The 19,517-nt window shown below is 46.6% G+C and overlaps 2 protein-coding genes across 2 annotated transcripts in view; both read left to right on the plus strand.

Moving 5' to 3' along the window:
- The window catches only part of fbxl2 (F-box and leucine-rich repeat protein 2), a 48,691-nt gene extending 43,673 nt beyond the window's left edge, over positions 1-5,018 (plus strand). Inside the window, exons 9-15 of the mRNA XM_064347134.1 lie at positions 425-499; positions 667-797; positions 1,817-1,877; positions 2,726-2,770; positions 3,022-3,078; positions 3,413-3,625; positions 3,783-5,018. Coding sequence (XP_064203204.1) covers positions 425-499; positions 667-797; positions 1,817-1,877; positions 2,726-2,770; positions 3,022-3,078; positions 3,413-3,625; positions 3,783-3,890 — 690 coding nt within the window. The 3' untranslated portion in view covers positions 3,891-5,018. The remainder of the gene's footprint in view (positions 1-424; positions 500-666; positions 798-1,816; positions 1,878-2,725; positions 2,771-3,021; positions 3,079-3,412; positions 3,626-3,782) is intronic.
- Positions 5,019-8,858: 3,840 nt separating this feature from the next.
- Positions 8,859-19,517, plus strand: part of clasp2 (cytoplasmic linker associated protein 2) — a 79,794-nt gene continuing 69,135 nt past the window's right edge. Inside the window, exon 1 of the mRNA XM_064345571.1 lies at positions 8,859-9,775. Within this exon, the coding sequence (XP_064201641.1) occupies positions 9,578-9,775 (198 nt within the window). The 5' untranslated portion in view covers positions 8,859-9,577. The remainder of the gene's footprint in view (positions 9,776-19,517) is intronic.

Here is a 19,517-nt window from a genome sequence, read left to right on the forward strand (position 1 = left end):
GGGTATTCTGAGAAAAGTTCGTTCAAGGTATTGCAGAGGAATGGCTCAGAATCAAATTGTTTAGATTAATGCTGCCCCCATCAGTTCAACTGTTGGTACTGCAGATTAAGAGTATTACCCTCCCATCTCGACAATTGTGAAATATTAGATGAAGACAGGAGTGTCTTAGAATATAGTGAGACAAATTGGCACTTGAAATGTGTTTGATTTCATCTGCATTGTAAATGCTGTTTTTTATTTTGACATTTTGTTGCAACTGAAAAGAAAAAGGGTTTAGAAAAAAATGTATATAGGATACAAATGTCTGCTATTGGTAACCAACTCATCCTTTTTGCCCAATTTTTTGTTGCGTGTGTGTGTGTGTCTGTGTGTGTGTGTGTGACTGTCTGTCTGTCTGTCTGTCTGTGTGGTGGTGGTCTTCCAGCTGGACGATGATGCACTGAAACACCTGCAGAGGTACTGCCCTGAACTGACGACAATCAACATGCAGTCATGCACAGTAAGTCAGTAGGAGCCATGAAAGGGGGGTTGTGTGTGTGTGTATGGGGATGGGTAGGGAATTGGAGATGTATTTAAAAATGAGGAGCGTGGGGGAGAGAAGGATGTAAAAGCCATTAAATGGTGGTCAGAGCAGTGAAGTAACATCAGGTCGCTGTGTTCATGCAGCAGGTGACGGATGACGGCCTGGTCAGCCTGTGTCGCGGCTGCCACAAGCTACAGATTCTCTGTATCTCAGGCTGCAGTAACATCACCGACGCCTCCCTCACCGCCCTGGGACTCAACTGCCCCCGGCTAAAGTGAGTCTGACCCTGTCCCACCCCTCTGCCCCAGACCCCCTGCCCCACCCCTCTGACCCAGCCCCCTGCCCCACCCCTCTGCCCCAGACCCCTGCCTCACACCCTCTGCCCCAGACCCTGCCCCAGACCCCTGCCCCACCACTCTGCCCCAGACCCCTGCCCCACCCTCTGACCCAGCCCCCTGCCCCACCCTCTGACCCAGCCCCTGCCCCACCCTCTGCCCCAGACCCTGCCTCAGACCCCCTTCCCCAGACGCCCGGCCCCAGACCCCTGCCCTACCCTCTGCCTCAAACCCTCTGCCTCAGACCCCTCTGCCCCAGACCACCTGCCCCACCCCTCTGACCCAGCCCCCTGCCCCACCCCTCTGCCCCAGACCCCTGCCTCAGACCCCCTTCCCCAGACGCCCGGCCCCAGACCCCCTGCCCTACCCCTCTGCCTCAAACCCTCTGCCTCAGACCCCCTCTGCCCCAGACCACCTGCCCCACCCCTCTGACCCAGCCCCCTGCCCCACCCCTCTGCCCCAGACCACCTGCCTTAAACCTCTGCCCCAGACCCCTGCCCCACCCCTCTGCCCCAGACCCCTGCCCCAGACCCCTGCCCCAGACCCCTGCCCCACCACTCTGCCCCAGACCCTGCCCCACCCTCTGACCCAGCCCCCTGCCCCACCCTCTGACCCAGCCCCTGCCCCACCCTCTGACCCAGACCCTGCCTCAGACGCCCGGCCCCAGACCCCTGCCCTACCCCTCTGCCTCAAACCCTCTGCCTCAGACCCCCTGCCCCAGACCACCTGCCTCAAACACTCTGCCCCAGACCCTGCCCCACCCCTGCCTCAAACCCCTGCCCACCCCTGCCCCAGACCCCTGCCCTGGCCCTTGTCCCCAGCCCTCTGCCTCAGACCCCCTGCCCTACCCTCAGCCACCCCCTGCCCTTAGCCTCATCCTCGTCCTCCACTCCTGCTGTTCGCTGGGTGCAGCTGCTGTGGGGTAGGTGACTGGTAAAAGTTTCTGTTTGTTTTGCAGAATCCTGGAGGCAGCAAGGTGTTCCCATGTTACAGATGCAGGATTCACAGTTCTGGCAAGAGTCAGTACATGCTTCTGATATTATCAACAGAGAAGTGCTGCTAATTGCCCAATGGGAATTGTAGTTTGTTGCTTTGTTGCTTTTTTTGGGTGACTAAAATCTGACACACTTATGTGTGGGTGCTTTACTGAGGCAAGTCCTGCTAAGCAGCAGTGGGAGACTGGGGCTGCCATCATGAACGCCCTAAAATGGTGGCCCTTCATATGTTATCAGCGAATCGCCCATTTGAACAAATCATACAGTCTTCATGTTGTCTCGCTGTGGAGAACGAGGCTGTTTGATTGGCTTGCACAAGTCAGTGATTGACAGGGCATGGTAGCCCCGCCCATTATGGGTGTCTTGCAGGAAGGTGCAATGGCAGTGTCTCACACTGTATTCAGACTGGACCTCCTCTAGGGATCCATGAGCACCTCTCCATTCTGGGGTTCTGAGTGGACTGTGCTGTGTTACCCTGTGCTGCTGTGCACGTTCTAATGCGTCACTGTCAGCTCAGAGACACGCACATTCACAGGGCTGTGTTTAGTTGCTCTGTGGCATATTTGCTGAGTCAGCAGCTCTCTCCCACTGAATAGACAGCCCTGGGATTTATATTCTCCTCTTAATTGAATTCAGATCATCTTAGAGTGTTTGCTGTGCAGTATAGTGGTTTATGGCTGTGGTGTTTTTACCTATTTGGAACCGCAATCTATAGGCTGTGTTTTTTTCTGTGTGTGTGTGCATGTGTTTTTCTGCTACTAAAATAAAAATGGCCCTTAGCTAACACCTCCACATCCCATAGCATATATGTGTATTTTAATATATTTTCATTCTTTTTGTATAATTAATTTTAAGCCTCTGTTTTCTTTCAGAATTGTCATGAGCTTGAAAAAATGGATTTAGAAGAATGTATTTTGGTAAGTTTTCTGGTTAGAAATGTAGATTGCATTGTAATCATTTTTTGTAAGCAAAAACATATTACATGGATAACATTTATACCCTTTTTATAATTATTTTTTAGTTCAGGTAGCAGAGTGTCTTAATGTCTTCTATGAATTTTAAGCTAGAGGAGGCTGTCACACCAATTGCATTTAGTCTTTCTTTCCCTCTCCTCCATTTTCTTCTTTCTCTCTCTGTCCTTTCTTCTCCTGCGCTCTTTCTCTTGAAGGTGACTGATAACACGCTGGTTCAGCTCTCTATTCACTGTCCCCGGCTCCAGGCTCTGGTGAGTTTACATTTCTCACCACTAGATGGCGATGTTTGAGATTGTGGAGTGTGATATGAAATCTTGGATCTTGTAGTAGTTAGTGAACAGTTGTCACCCAGCAACATTGTACCCTTTTTGACCGGGTGGGTCCAAAATATCAGAGTCAGGCCTTAAAGCTGTTTTAAGGAGAGTTTGTCTCTCCTCTCCAGTGTGAGGCAACATTATCTGTATTTTCTGTGATCATTAGTTCTGTTGTCTGAGATTCTTTAGAAAAATTGAGACATTTGTGTTTTTGGAGTAAGTGTGCGTGCATGTGTGTGACATGGCAATGGACTCATCACAATGCCCACAGAGCCTGTCGCACTGCGAGCTGATCACGGACGATGGGATCCGTCACCTTAGCAACAGCACCTGTGGGCACGAGCGCCTGCAGGTGGTGGAGCTGGATAACTGCCCACTCATCACCGACGTCACGCTGGAGCACCTGAAGAGCTGCCATAACCTGGAGCGCATCGAGCTGTACGACTGCCAGCAGGTCACCCGTGCCGGCATTAAGAGGATCCGGGTCAGTCACAGTACAATTCCCACAATGCACCCTGCCATTGACATCTGTGCCACTGTATAATGGAAGATGAGTCTGGGTTAATGGCATCCTGAGTGTGTATGTGAGAGAGCTGCATGCCTCTGTCTTACCGTTGTCTTGTGTGTTTTCCCTCATTCAGGCACACCTCCCGGAGATCAAAGTCCATGCCTACTTTGCCCCAGTTACGCCCCCTCCCTCAGTGCATGGTGGAGGCCAGCGGCTCTGCCGGTGTTGCATCATCCTTTGACAGCGGAGGGCATGGGGTGGGTGGGGTGGGGTGGGTGGGCAGCTCTGTGTACAAGTGCTGGTAGTGTGAATCAACGTTACCAATGCTGAAGATAATCTCTACAGTTATCTGCCTGGACAAGGGAGGGGGCAGGTGGATGCAGGCAGGGGTAACAGGGCTGAGGGGGGGAAGGAGAGGAGAGGGGGATGGACTTCGTAAATAGCCACACCCCCATCCCTGCACTTTGTGACCAGGACATTTTGGGGGGGCTGGGGCAGTTGGATGTGGATGTAGTGGGAAGAGGGGTGGGGGGCTGTAGGGGTGTGTTGGGGTGGTGTTGCAAACTTTGGGGCAAAGCAGTGGAAACTACATGGAAGAAATATCCGGACGCAAAAATGGCAAAAGGAGCCAAGGACAATGCACCTCTCTGTGGAAAGACCAGCCGACGCTGCCATCTTGACAAGTCGCCCTCTCCTCAGACCGAGCTAGCTTCGTGTTCTCGTGCTTCTCCGTGCAGCGTCACAAAGGACAATGTTTCCTGTCATCAATGGGGGGGGGGGGGGCGGGGGGGTGTTGTGTCCGTGCAAACGGGGGGAATGTAGGGAATGTTTTTTTGTTTTTTTTGCGACAGCGTTCGATGTGGCCATTTCAGGATCCCTCTTCGCCATCGAGCAGAAAGCGACAAACTTTACGTGTAAAACTTCAAAAAAAAAAAAAAAAAACCTAAAACAAAAAAACGAAAGAAAAAAGAAAAAAATACCCAAACATGGAGGAAATCTGAGATTGATTTTTTTTTTGTGCATCCAACAACTATCAGTTTGAGATTTTGTTTTTGTTTGTACAAGAATCTTATGCCAGAGCAAAGACAAGTTATTCTTGGAGTCTTCGGGGTAAAGTTATATTTTAGTCTTTTTTTGTCAGTGATAATTGTTATTGTCCAAGCTTTGCTTCTCCAGGGGTAAGATGTACCTTTTTTAAATAAATAAAATAACTTGTTACGAAAATGGACCCTTAGGAATAAACTGGACTTCCCTAGTTGGGAGGATGGACAGAATCTGATAGACTTTCAAGAAACAAAATCAGTTTGCCTGCAACATGAGACTAATTCAACAACAAAAAATAAAAGTATGCTCTAGAAATCTCCTCAAATTAGTAGCACACAGTTTGTTTTTTGAAAACAGATTTGATCATTTTCTTGAGCACAGTGCAGGTTTATGTATTGTTGTGAGAAGGTATACATGCGTGTATGTGTATGTATGTGTATGTGTATGTGTGTGTGTGTGTGTGTGTATATATTATGCACATTTGAATGATGTAACTGGGTTACGTGCTGATTTACCTGCTGGAATAGAGTATGAAGTACGTGGGGACCCTGCTGTGTTTTGTAAGGCAGACTGCTGTGGGTGAAGTTCTCTTAGTAGCACGCTCAGAACAGGCTCCACCCCCAGAGGTGACTGGCTGTGACCACTGTATGTATTCACATGGAGGTGCATACTCGCATACAGATACACACAATCACTTAAACACACAGACATCCATTCATAAGCACACTCATTCCCAGATACACATAACGACATTCGTGTTTACAGTTCACACAGACTCACTCACTCACTCGCAAATGTCACTCCAATTACTTTGGTGGGAACGTGCACCCATCTAAAGTGCATAGCGTACAGAAGATTCTTATAAGAACAATCAAAAAAGCAGGCCACATTTCAACATGCCCAAATCCCAACAATGGCTGTTCAGGATGTACCTCTCATTCACGAGCAGACCATCTTGCCAACTCACCAACCCCCATGCCACATTCTGAATGATGTAATTCAACTGTCGTTAAAAAAAGTGGTGGAAGCGTGTTTCTGCAATTGAATTAACCATAATATATATTTTTTACAAGGGTTTATTGATTCATTATATTCACTTTTCCTCACTTAAGATTAAATGTATGAATCCATGTATGTGAGCATTTTAATGGGTGTAAACACTTAGAGGAGAGCTTACATTAATCTCCATGAGTATACAGTATATTTACAGGGTCAAGTTCATAGGGATAGCCAATTCCCCTACCTATCTAATGCTAATTACACTTTTGTTGATTCATTTTTTGAAGAGGAAGATGAGTAGTTTTTTTAAAACAGTATACAACTGGTGACGACTGATTCCCAGTCTCTTGGATGTAATCTTTCATTTAAAAATGAAGTAAGTGAAAGATGTTTTTGTGGTTGTACTGGCTCTGATTCGGTTGTTTTCCTCCTGTTTGATCTTGTTCTGGTCTGCCTTTGAGCTGTTATTCTGTACTTTAGAGAAGTCTCCTGTAGGCTGCTGATGACAAAACTGATCTCATGAATACTCTTTATCTCAGGTCTGTTGCCTTCGTGAAGTACGTTGAAAAGCTGGTATTGTTTTTCAGGCCAAAGAAGAGGTCAGCTTGTCACCAATGTAAATTTGAAGAAAAATGAGATCTTTTAATCAGAAGTTTCCAAAGTGTGTCACATAATCAGTTCCTTGATTTATCAATCTGAGCAGAGCATGATGGGACATGTCAGAGAAAATGTTTGGGCATCTACCAAGAATTTCTCCAGGTGGTTCCCTTAAAGAACATAAGCCCGTTTTATCTTGAGCAGAAATTAAATGATAAACTTCCGGAAGTATCACAGCTATTTCACTGGCAGCTCAGTGCTCCATGGAAGATATGGAATTCTTAAATGTATGTTAACATCTTGATACAAATCTAAAGCTGAAATTGTAGTGTTGGTTTGTACACAACAGCCTCACCAAACACTTTCATACCTAATTTTGACTGAAATATGGCAGTTTCACCACTTTCTGAAGGAAGGCAACTGGCTATTACTCCATACAGAAAAGTAAATTAATTTGTTTATAAAAAAAGAAATGCATTTTAACTGTGTCCTAAAATGCCATATATGGGGTGACGGTGACATATTAAGTTAAGTCACTGGCTCATATAAGACATGTAACCCCAAGTCCAGAATTAAATTATTTGTCACCAAACAGAATCGACTGTGACTGGCACTCCAACGTGCTGACAAATAATTGACTCAAGTATTAACCAATGAGGGAGAGTTTCCATTGGCAGGGAATCCCTCACCTCCTCATGCAGTAGGGCCCTGTTACTCAAATCATGGTTGAATGCCAATATCTGCTAGATTTCCCACCCTACCTGGAAGTCAGGTGTGAAGACAGTCTGACCAGTCGGTATTGTCCAGTTTCGCTCAGTTCATTACCTGGAAGAAAAGAAAACCAGGGCTGCACTTGGATTTCAGGGCCAGATTCGAGTACCTATGCAGTTTGGCCTCCACTGATTGAAATACCTGGGCTGTGTGCGAATCAGCACACTGGCCTAGTATTGAGTATACAAGTTGTATATTCAGTAGTAGGCAAGGTCGCCGATTTGGACACGCTCCTGCAGTCTGCTTGAACCAGCTGCACAGGGTGTGCAGTCCTCCAGTCATATGGTTGTACAACTCGGATAATTGGCTGCTGCCTGAAAAGAAGCAGCTGGCTGCATATGCTCTGATGGCGGTGAGTGACATTCCCCCCATCTCTAGTGAATGGGGGATGAACATACAACTGTATAAGAAATAAAAAGGAAAATGCTTTCTCAATGCCAAATTCCAGGGCCCGGATGGTTTTTCCTCTGATTGGCCAACATGACAATTATTCAGTTCTGTGGTGATGAAGAAGCATTTCATTCAAAACAGGAAATGTGAGCTTTTTTACTGCTTGCATTTCCTCATGAGCCTTCAGAACGTATGGGTGACTGCTGATATAAGTAGAATTCTACTACCAAATCCTTTTGTACCCATCTGCAATTTCAGATTCACTGGATTGGTTGTCTCTTTTGCCTGTTAACAGAGAGAGAATTTCAAATCCAACAAAATGAAACATAATCCAGTCGAGTCCTATAATATTTCCAATTTATGGCAAATTAGATATTTCTTAGAGATTCCAATCAAGCATTAGCCTATTTACTGAATAGAGTAAGCAACAATGATATGAAGCTATAAATGAGACAAAGACAATAACTAGTTTGTCTCCACCACAAGAGCTGTAGGGATTTAAATTTGTATTTAAATGGTTATTCTCCAGGGGACACTACAGGCACTCCAGCGCCAGTCAAGCAACAAATTGTTTAAATGCATGTCTTTGAGCCAGTGGTCCTCACTCCTGGTTCTGGCGAGCCGCAGGGTCTGCTGGTTTTCACCATCATTGATCAGCAGGCAGAGGACTAAAGTACAATGCGAGAAAACAAGCGGAGAGAAACTGATGGCCCTATGCATGAGGATTCTGTATTCCATTAAATTGGCCAAGAACTTCTTGGGGTGTTTCACAAAGCAGCATTACTCTGTTAGCTGGATAACTGCGCCCAGTAAAACCCGGAACAGGTCGTTTTACTTCAGTTCATGTTCCAGATTTGAGAGGGTTCTGAGCTTTACTCAGTGCAGATATCCAGCTAACGCAATAATTCTGCTTTGTGAAACAGGTCCCCGATCAGAAAACCAAACAATGAAATATTGTAGCCTTGATAGTGAACATTTCGTACACATTTTAAAACCCATGGCTATCGGTTTTCTTTTTTTAAAATTTATTATACAAAATATACATGAGCTGTACATGGTAGCTAGTCAGCTATGTCTAAACATTAAACTTAATAAGGTACTACTGCAGAATAAAAGCTTCATTACAAGCTTAACGTTAACAAGAAGACAGGTGCCTTACGAGCTAGTCGCCTAAATCGCGCCATTTTTTAAAAGCGAATGGTTGAAAGGTCCCTTCTGGAATCGAATATGCCGTGCCTGATGATTATTTTTGTGTCTAACAAGCTATTTCAACTGATGGCATAAAGTGTAAATTCATTCAAAGTGATAAAATTGCACAAGGTTTAAAAACCAATTTATAAAGTATTTATTAATTATTTTTTTAATCAGGCAATGTTTAAGATTACTGTGCGGTGCCGTAAGACCCATATAGCTTCCCTGTAGTAAGCTGGCTACCGAGCAGCTGCTGACACTTTTTGTTGGGAGGCGGGTAACCGTTTGAATTCTTGAGTGACAGGGGCGAATATTTTGGTATTAGTGGTTATAGAACGCGGGGAGCCCAGTAGAAGGCGGGTTCTGGAGGTTTGATACAACTTTTTTGTTTTTGTAAAGTCACGATAAAACATTGTAACTGATAGAAATACAAATGTCAGCGATCGCCAGGGGTGGCGACTTAGCAAGGTAGCTAACCCGTTAGCAGCAGAACAAGCCAGCCAGTTGGCGAACGTTTGCAGAGCGTTGCGGTGCGATGAGAAGTGAACCAGGGTCGATGTTACCTTATCGCGGGTGGTAGATCTTCGTCAAACTAGAGTTTTCCCCCACAAACACGTATCTTTGGAACTTTCTGGCTGGCTGATCCCCGTACAAAATAGACCACGGATAGCCATTTAAAGGGAAAGGGGGAAGTTGTCCGGACAGCGAGCTCAGGTCCCAAGTTCTAAAACAACTTTGCAAAAGTTTATGAACCGTGGTAAATCGGCCAAATAGGGGATTTCATGCCGGTCCATGTGCTTATTTGGATAGCTAGCGTGTCTGAAAGAGTTAGCTAGCAACCCAGCTAGCTTTCAAACTTTGCAGCGCTAGCTAAGACCGATACCGCTATTAGCAACCTTGCTGTATCAGACCTGCAGAACATTGGGAACAGCAGCAATGGAAGAAAATGATAACATGGAGTATTTTTACCAGCAAGTTTTGCAGAAGGACGTGGCTCGGCGACTACAGGTTGGCCAAGATCTCATTGACTTCCTCAACGATCCGCAAAGATCGCCCGATGTGGAGCAGGACAAATCCCGTCTAGATAAAACTATGGACGAGCTAACGGGATGGGTGAATTCAAGCAATTACAAGGCAAGTACTCCTTGGATATCTGGTATTGCTTGCTAAGTTAGCTATCTTGCTTGCTTGATGTTTCCTCTTGGTCAATGTTTTGTCATCGATATTGGATCATTAATGAAGTGTGATCTGCCAAGCTTGTTATATTTTATAGTTCTATTGACCCATATGTATTTGACTGTAGTGATGTTAGATGTACTTGCACCTCGCAGATTTTTATTTGGAGGTGTTCCTGTGGTCAAAATGTCCTAAGCAGTATGCTAACGCAGCTAGGTCGCTACGTGCAAGTTAGCAACATGGCATTATGCCGGTCATTGTGGGGGGACTGGCGAAAGATACACTATTAGCCCTTAACCTGTTCACGGTGACGTGTTTTTATTTTTTATTAAGCCTCCAACATCTAACAGAGAAACCAACAGACAGATACTTCTTTCTAAGCAGTATTTTAGTCTTCATAAGCTAGTCTTAATGAACAAAGCTAACGTTTGCTATCGATAACTACACCGCGCCAGCAAAACAGTCCTTGAGTCAAACATTGACCGTGGATTTGTGTCTTAAGTACATGCATACTTTAAGGAAAATGTATAGTATTTTTGTTTAAATATGTTTGTAATACGAAGTTTTGGTAAACGTCGTTTGTCATCAGTATGTATTTTGGCTATTTATCCTTATAAGAAACGGTACTTCACGGTTGCCAGAGCGTAATTATCGACCTGAGGATGGGGGATGGGACCCGTTATTGTTTCAAATCGGTCTCTATTTCACGTTTTTTCTTTTCTCTATATCAGAACAGAGTGTGAACATTATCTAACATATTTGGCTAACAAAACAGTTTATGTAAGCTGCATATCTGTGTTTAGAACACGTTCATATTGAGGTGCATGCTGCTCAATAACTTTTTGTAAGTAAATTCTTGAGTGGGTTTGAAGTGCATTGAGTTAGAGTAATGCTATTTGGTTGGCAAGCAAAGTACGTTTTTGTTGAAATGATTTATTCAACTGGGCATGTACAAACGAAACTGGGGGGAGGGACCTTTTAGATACCCTAAACTAAACTGCATACAGACTGTTGGAATAATATATTTTACAGTGTTTTAGTGATTGAACATACCTATGTTCCTTACGTTAATGATTAAATGAAGAGTACGGAGAATGTATACAAAGAATGTGGAATAACACTGTGATGAAGGCAGTGTGCTGAAACCAGAGAATCTTTGATTAAAAAAGGTTGGGAGTGGATGATTGATGGTTGTTACTGAAGTTGTGTGGGGAATGGGGATGATCACTTCTATTTACGGTATAATAAAGCCACTTTAAATAAATAAATAAATAAACAAAGTATGAAAACCAGGAGAAACAACAGGCTGTGTGGTGGGTGAGCTGGTTTTTGGCAAATGGCGAAAAGCACAGGGTGGGTTTGACCGAGCTGTGCCGCGGGTGAAGGGGATGATGGTGGTCGGAAAGGTGAATACCAGAGGCACGGTTTGCCTTGTGATGCGGGAACGGCTGAGGCGATGATGTCACCTGCAGGATGCGCAGGCTGTCTCGGAGGACTGCTCCTGCTGTGTAAGGCTGTGTGAGATCAGGGGGAGGGGCAGTGTGCCTGGGGACGCCCACCCTTTCTCAGCTGGGTCGCCGTGACTCCCAGGCCTGGCGTGATGCAATGGTGTAATTCCTGTGTTCGGCAGGGCAGCTGAGTCTCATCACAAAAAATTGAGAGACGTGTGTGTGTGTATGAGAGAGAGAGAATTGCTGTGTGTCGGAAGGCTTGTCATTTGAAACCACCATTGTATTAACAGTTAATCATACTCATGATTGATTTCTTATTCCCAAAAACTACAACCCACTGATCTATTAAAATAAAAATATTGAACACATACTTAATACTGAGCTTTGACTTGCAGTTATTGAACAGCTCCAAGTGCTTTCATTCAAACATTTCCCCCTGTCTTTCTTATTTGAATGAGTTCATGTTTTTGAGGGTAGCGCTCAGTCGATGCTCTGCTCCTGAGTCACTCTGTCCGGCAGGGGAGGGGGTGGGGGCAGCGACAGGGAGAGGGGATGGGGATGGGGGTGGGGTAGCAGGGCACATTTCTGCCTTGATGGCAGTTTGCAGAAGGCAGACTGCCTGTGCTGTTCACTCCTCTCGCTGTGGATGAAATAAAGGGCTAGGGATGGCTGAAAGCTTGTTGGTGTGGAAGAGCGGAGAGCGCGCTTCCGCTCACAGTAAAGCCATGGCTCCAGAACCTGCTGCCCGGCCGGCCCCCTTTGTAGAGAGATTAGCCTACATCACCACCAACTGCGGCGATATCACCATTACATTTTTATTTCATTCCCAATGTCCCTCCTTATCGGTCCACAGTCTATTTTTGTTGCACTGTGGCCTCGTCTGTGCGGTGTCTTACAGCTGAGAGCAGAGGATAGAAGCATGCACATCACTTAACCTGGGTTAGCATGGTGGTTGCTATTTATTTGGCTGGATCTCATTGTCAGTCCCCGTCTTGAAAGCATTTTGGCCGGGCCCATCCACCATGTTTGCACTCGCCCAGCTTCAGCTAGGCCTATATCTGCCTGGCCTATAGCTATGTGTAATGGGTGTGGTGTGGTAAATAATGTAACTCACAAATTTTAGGTGGTTTGATGAAAATGACTAGTAAAGACTCTCACAAGAACAGGATGGACCCACTCACCTGCGCAACTGTGCACCATTGGCGCTGTGGCAACCTAAGTACTGTGCCAATCAAATACCCAGAAACCCAGGAAAAGAATGTGCTTTCATCAGTACTAATCAGAAACAAAGGAGATTGTCTGCCTCGTGATGTAGGCCTGATAGTTTGATAAATGCCCAGACCATTGGCTGCATTGGTTATGCTATGTAGAGGCTGTAGTCTGTGGAATACTGATGAAAATTAGGCTAGCTGTTGGCATCCTGGCCTATCCCTGAGGTCTCATTTTGATACCAGTTAGAAGATAGCATTTGGCTTTTATTTTGCTGAGAGCCAGCCAGAACAGAAATGAGTGGGCAGGTCTACCTTGTTTAGTGCCTGTTGCTTGAGTTCTGAATTTCTGCTTGATTGATATTAATTCAGCTGTATGTTTTAGACATGCTTCATGGAGCCACGTTTGCAAACGAAACCATTTTAATCCCCCAGTGGAGACTTGGACCACTGCTGGAATGAAATGGCAGCTACAACAACGCTCTGTCGTTGCTTTATTTAGAAAGTCATCTTTGTAAAGGCTGTGCACCGAATCACCTCTGACGCAAACCTTCTCACGAGCCAGTGACTAGTTTCCATATTACCCGCCACACAGTGTATTTCAGAGGAGCTGGTACCGACTGAAGGAGAGGCTCAGTTCAAAAGAACTTAGAATTTAGAACTTAAAACATGAGGATGTTTTGATGTTTCAGTTGCTTTGAATCAGGGTTAAGTTGTTATTTAGTTAGTTTTTTTTTGATTGAATTTATTTTCATGCTGCCCAATTTCAAGTGAGCCACCAGTTGTAAACAAATGCCATGCTGTCTTGCGGAATGCATATTGGACATAAATCTGACAGAAGGAACGCATGCGTTGGAAGTATGATTTCTGATTCTGTTCCAGGGACCAACCTGTCACATCAAAAACAAGATGTGTGAACTAGCATGTCTTTCCGGTACACCACTGACTAAAAACATTGAAATTTGTCATTGCTCCCCACTCCCAGTGAGGAGCTTAGAGCTGAATTGTAGGTGTGTACTGTGTACACACAGCAAACGGGTTTCTCGCTTGGGAAGCACACGGTCATCACGAGACTGTTCCTTCCCTAGAACATCAGGTTCTGTGCGATCCTGGCTCACTGAATGAACAGGTTGTATACAGTGTACAGTGCACATGCTTAATGTATTCTTCTGTTCGAGTTATTGATATGTGAGTGTTGAGGAGTTCTCTGAGCAGCACTGAGAGCACGGGCCATGCTCAGCTGTGTCTCACTGAGGCTGTGCTGGCTCTGCGCTCGGGCACAGGCACTGTTGGGTCCGCCTGCGGTGCTGGGCAATCATCCTAACCTTGGCCGCTTTGTTAAAAATATTCAAACCGGTCTGGGATGCTTCCTCTGGGACACTTGCTGTGTATCTTCCAGTGAGGTCTCTCATTGGGCCTAATCTGTCCCCAGAATTCAAGTCATTTTGTGAAATGCCCACCCCACAATACTGTGACACTGCATTTGGGATTTTATTTTATATGGACCTGGAGAGGAGGCGGGGTGACCCTCAGACTCCGCCCTGCCCTTGTGCTGCAGGCGGCAGATGCTTCCCCCTCAGGCCGCAGTCATGAATTATTCATGAGGGAAATCTCTCCTCTGCCATTGTCGCACCAGGTCTGACTGCAGGGTGGAGCTGGAGCTTGCGTTTTTGAAAATGAAGCACGTGTTTGTTTGTTTTTTTGTTTGCACATGCCTTCATTGAGTGCGGGACAAAAGACCATGTGAAGAGGCAAAAGAAGTCTGGTTGGGTTTAGGGTTTGATGGGAGCTTGGCGATGTACGTAGTGAGGAGCCTGTAGAATGAGAGCTCCAGCTGTAGGCTGCACTTTCTCACTACAGCCTTCTCCTCCTTTCTGAACAGTGGAGGACCAAATGCCTGGATCAGGGATACTGTCTTCTCGGCCCCCATTTTATTTTCCTTGGCTTTTGCAGGTTGGATTATAGGGGCTGAAGTGGAAATGGCTCTTTGCCCTGGTATCGTGTGCATACAGTGCTGCGGATGCATGCGCTACTGCAGTGGCCATAAATATTGTATCCGTCTCACACCGAGTCGCTTTGAATGTTTCAGTAGAAAGAAGTTGGCTTCACATTTTTAACTAACAGTTCCTCCCTGTGCCGTCTGGGTCCTTTCCTGTTCTTACTTCTGCTCAACTCCAGGTTTTATTTATCTGATCATCTTTCAGTTTCAATCATCATTAAAACTATAGCTTCAGTTCCATTACACTTCACTTCCAGAGACACCAGCAACGTAAAATGAAGGCTCGTGCAATTCAGAATTACTTCACCGTCTTATCTCTCAGAGGTATTTAGAGAATCTAAGCAAAATATACATTAACCATGCTTCCATATGCTTTTGCAGAGTTATGTTTTATGTTTATGTTTTGGAGCAAATTTTCTGTGAGGTCATGATGGTGATTTGTGTCAATCATTCTCTTCTCTCTGTGGAAATGTCCTTCTTACCCTTATCTTGCACAGAGAGGGGCTGAAGTTGCTTGTCTAACTATTGTGTCACAAAGAACATCTTGGGTTCCTCAGTAACACGTGCAGTGCATGGCCTTGGGTTTGTGTGATTACCATGGTGATTGTCCACACTCCCAGCACATATGGCCTGCAGCCCCTCCCTGTGTCATTGCCCCGGGCAGCCTGCAGCCCCCACCCACCCCCTCTGGACCCCCGCCTACAGGTGACCTGTAACTGGACCGGGTCCAGGTCCCGGTAGAAAGGTCCATATGGTGCTCTGGTCTGCAGGTCCTGAGGAGTGTGCGATTAGTGTGGCTGCAGCCAGTGGGGATATCTGCATACGGAGGCATTGTAAGATGCTCTGGGAACAGGGATGTGTGTGAGTGAGTATCTGTTTTTTACCCAGCATTGAATGAGCAGCCCTGTTTGAAGTTTTAATGTTTCTAAGTCCCTGAGTTTCTGGACACTAGGGATTATGTAAACAGAAAAGAAAGAATCTGAAAGAAGAAAGATGTGTGCAGCAGTAGTAATGTGTGTGTAGTGACTTGTGCAGCAGTAGTAATGCTGTAGTAATGTGTGTTTACTGACCTGTGCAGCTGTAGTAATGTGTGTGCAGTGACCTGTGCAGCGGTAGTAATGTGTGTGCAGTGACCTGTGCAGTGGTAGTAATGTGTGTGTGTGTGTAGTGACCTGTGCAGCAGTAGTAATGCTGTAGTAATGTGTGAGCAGTGATCTGGGCAGCAGTAGTAGTGCTGTAGTAACATGTGTGCAGTGATCTGTGCAGCAGTAGTAGTGCTGTAGTAACGTGTGTGCAGTGATCTGTGCAGCAGTAGTAATGCTGTAGTAACGTGTGAGCAGTGGTCTGTGCAGTAGTAGTAATGCTGTAGTAATGTGTGAGCAGTGATCTGTGCAGCAGTAGTAATGCTGTAGTAATGTGTGAGCAGTGATCTGTGCAGCAGTAGTAATGCTGTAGTAATGTGTGAGCAGTGATCTGTGCAGCAGTAGTAATGCTGTAGTAACGTGTGAGCAGTGATCTGTGCAGCAGTAGTAATGCTGTAGTAATATGTGAGCAGTGATCTGTGCAGCAGTAGTAATGTGTGTGTGTGTGTGTGTGTAGTGACCTGTGCAGCAGTAGTAATGCTGTAGTAATGTGTGAGCAGTGATCTGGGCAGCAGTAGTGTTACTACAGCACTATGTGTGCAGTGATCTGTGCAGCAGTAGTAGTGCTGTAGTAACATGTGTGCAGTGATCTGTGCAGCAGTAGTAATGCTGTAGTAACGTGTGAGCAGTGGTCTGTGCAGTTGTAGTAATGTGTGAGCAGTGATCTGTGCAGCAGTAGTAATGCTGTAGTAATGTGTGAGCAGTGATCTGTGCAGCAGTAGTAATGCTGCAGGTCAGAAGAGAGAGACCGTGTGGGAAAGAGAGGGATGGAGAGAGGTGTTTGGTGAAACTCATGAGAAATGAAAGTGAGAAATGGGAAGAATGGCTGGAGTGGAGAGATGAGCGAGAGGGAAAGAGACACAGGGGTGGGGCTGCATGGTCCATTGTAATCTCCTGTGTGGAAGACTGCTGAGGCCTGGCAGCCACAAGAGCATGATGAATACCCAACCTGTCAGATCTGCACCTGCCACGCCTCCTCTACGCCTCCCTGAGCACGGATCCACTTTTCATGGCTAGGAGAAGCTGTCGAGTTGCAGTCCTCCTGCCATTTTGGTATTGTGGTACCCAGGTTGACCATCTCTGCTTTAAACTTGTTTCTTTTGTTATTGTTTATTTTCTGAGGGTGGGGGGCTCGCTCCGGGATCAGAATGCTTTTCCATCGCACATTCTTGCTTTGCTGACTCGTGTCAGTCCAGTCCGCTGATGTTCAGTCCAGACCCTGGCATATTTAGCTCCCTATTTATAATACAGCCCTTTGCCTCGATGCATTACTGTCATCTCTCCATACAACTCCGTAAATCAGGAGAAGACTGCCTTTCGTATTCTGCTTGTGCTGCTATTGTTAGGTTTGTGTTTTTGTTTGGTGGTCATGGGTGAAGTACATCCATCTCTCCTCTTCTCGTTTCTCTTGCCCTTGAGGAGGGACCACTGTAGGGAACGTGCACACTGTCCCAGGCCCTGCTTCCCCTGGCTTTTCTAAAATTGGTAATGCGTGTGGGAACCCTCCTCCTTATTGGCGACCTGATATTTTTACGGTATGTCTTCGGAATGCGGAGCTTTGTCCGACATTGCCAAAAACAACTGGCGAGAGAGGAGCCGGCCAGATTCTGTCCTTTTTTAGGGCTCCTCTGCTGCTCGGGAATTCTTGTGAAAGTGCCGAGCGCTGGAAACATGGTTCAGCGCATCTGCAGGGAGGGGAAATTCAGACGGTATTACACACCTGTCAGGGTGGTTATTGTTCTGTGCTCAGTCCCCAGGGGAAGGCAGGGTGAAGTTTTGGCAAAAGCTAATTTAAGCTGGAGGTATACATAGCTGAAGAATGCATTTTTCACAACCTTTGGAACTTTGACCAGCAGAGAGGAATGGAAAATGAAACGAAATACGGCGGTTGGTTTATTGAACGTGCAGTTCAGTGAACCAGTGAGTTTGCGAGCACTTTACCTTGAAAGTCCTCGCTCTGGAACCGTTTCTGACGTCACACTGACTCACAGACACAGACACTCACATGCACACTCAGACACTTTTGTGGCTTCTGAGGACATGGAGGGCCAGCGGTGATTTAACAGTATTTGAAACCGCATGGGAGCTGTTTAGAGGGTGGGGCCAGGGCGGGCCCGGGCACACGCGTCCCGGTTGCGTAATGGATGCCCCTCCCAGACGCTGGCGGTTTGCTGAACGCTGTGGCCCCTGCAGAGCTCCAGCGGGGTCGGCGTGCGCTCAGGGCCTGGAGGATGTGTTGTGCCGTGCTTCCTGTAAACACCGCAGCGTGGGCTGATGGCTCGTGGCTGGGCGTGGCAGCGTGGGGGAGAGACAGGCCAAAGACTCTATTACCTAATCACCTCTGCCCTCGTCAACTGTGAGGGTGTTAGTGGATGTTATTGGAAAAAATGACCTAAACAGTGACTTAAGATGATAAATCCTGGCACCGGTCTATTTAGTATCATTGGGCTTCAGGCCCTGACTAACATCTAGGATTTGTTTTTGCGATGCTTGTTTTGTCCTTGGTTGGGCTGATCATGTCGAACTCCAGTCCTGGAGGGTCGCAGTGTCTGCAGGTATCTGTGGATTCCTTTCAGTCATTCCATGGAGGGAAACCCACCTGGCTAATGCAGAGGTATTCTGCTCCTTGTCCTGTACACTCCAGTATAGCCTGCCCTATAAGTCGATGCTCCTCTTCTACGCAGTCTTTTATGTTTCGTTGCGTTAGAGGAAGCAGCTCTCTGAGACACGGTGCGGTCCTTCAACATGTGGATTGCATTGTAATAACGGCTACTCCATAATGAACGTGCATTGGGTCTTGAAAGTTGGTGGAACATTGTTAGCTTTTAATTAAAGCTCAGGACTGTGATGGCTGCTTTTCCTGTGAGCCCAGAATTAGGCTCTGTAATTAGGAGGAAGAATGAGCAAAGAAGACTGTATCAATTATGTTGTATTCCGATGGCAGTCTTATAAACGCAGCTCAGCAGCGGCACCACAGGTGTGCTACGTAATTCGAGAGGAACTGCCAGTTCGAGCCTCTTTAGAATCCGTTGAAAATCAGTATAAAGGACTCTTAATAATCTCCCGCAGGGTGCAGGACAACAGCTGACACCCTTTTCACAGTGCTCTGATGGCATTAGCAGCTGGGAAGCTAACTTTTAGCTCATTGCCAATGATTACCACAGTAGCAGAATTATAACCCTAGAGGGGGTCTAGTACTGGTTTTCTGTTTTGCTATCTGGAGACCCACTTTGCGGTTTATGGGTTCTTTGCACAAACCGTGCTGCGCAGGCCGGTGTCCCGTTTCGCTCATGGGAGTGGCCGCAGAGATACCGCACCCCTGGGGTTATGCTGCACCAGCAGGAGAGGACTGCGCCAGCCAAGGTCACTGCTGGACCTCAGCTGCGTCGCTGCCAACAGCGGGTTTAGAATCCTGGCTGTGCTGTCCCACAGAGTCTCCGCCCACATCTCCGCATTGAGAGTCCTTTTATCTCCAGTCCTCCAATCCTGTAGACGCTTCCTGGAACCCAGCCCCTTTGCGTCCGCCTGACTCCGCCTACCTTATTCTGAGATGTGCAGAGCTGTGGGAGAACCTGCAGGGGCAGGGCGGGGCTGTTGAAACACTATCCCCTGCCTGTAGCCAGGCCTGCCTGCATTAACCCTGTCCTCTCCAGTGGCAGAGGAGCTCAGGGCTTCTTCAGAAAGGCCTGGCCAGGGAAAGTGCCTGTCCAGCTGTAAGTGAGGCCCTCACTGATACGGCTCTGGGGCGGAGCTGTCTGAGGACCTGGCCTGTAACCATGGTTTCTGTCCTCCACCAACAGAAGAAATTAGGTTGGTTTCTAAAAACACAGACCGATACAGAGACAGATAGACAGACCGACAGACAGAGACAGACACATCTAGCTTTGCTCCTTGCTTGAA

The sequence above is a fragment of the Anguilla rostrata genome, chromosome 8 (genome assembly GCF_018555375.3).
Source record: "Anguilla rostrata isolate EN2019 chromosome 8, ASM1855537v3, whole genome shotgun sequence".
Classification (NCBI taxonomy): domain Eukaryota; kingdom Metazoa; phylum Chordata; class Actinopteri; order Anguilliformes; family Anguillidae; genus Anguilla; species Anguilla rostrata.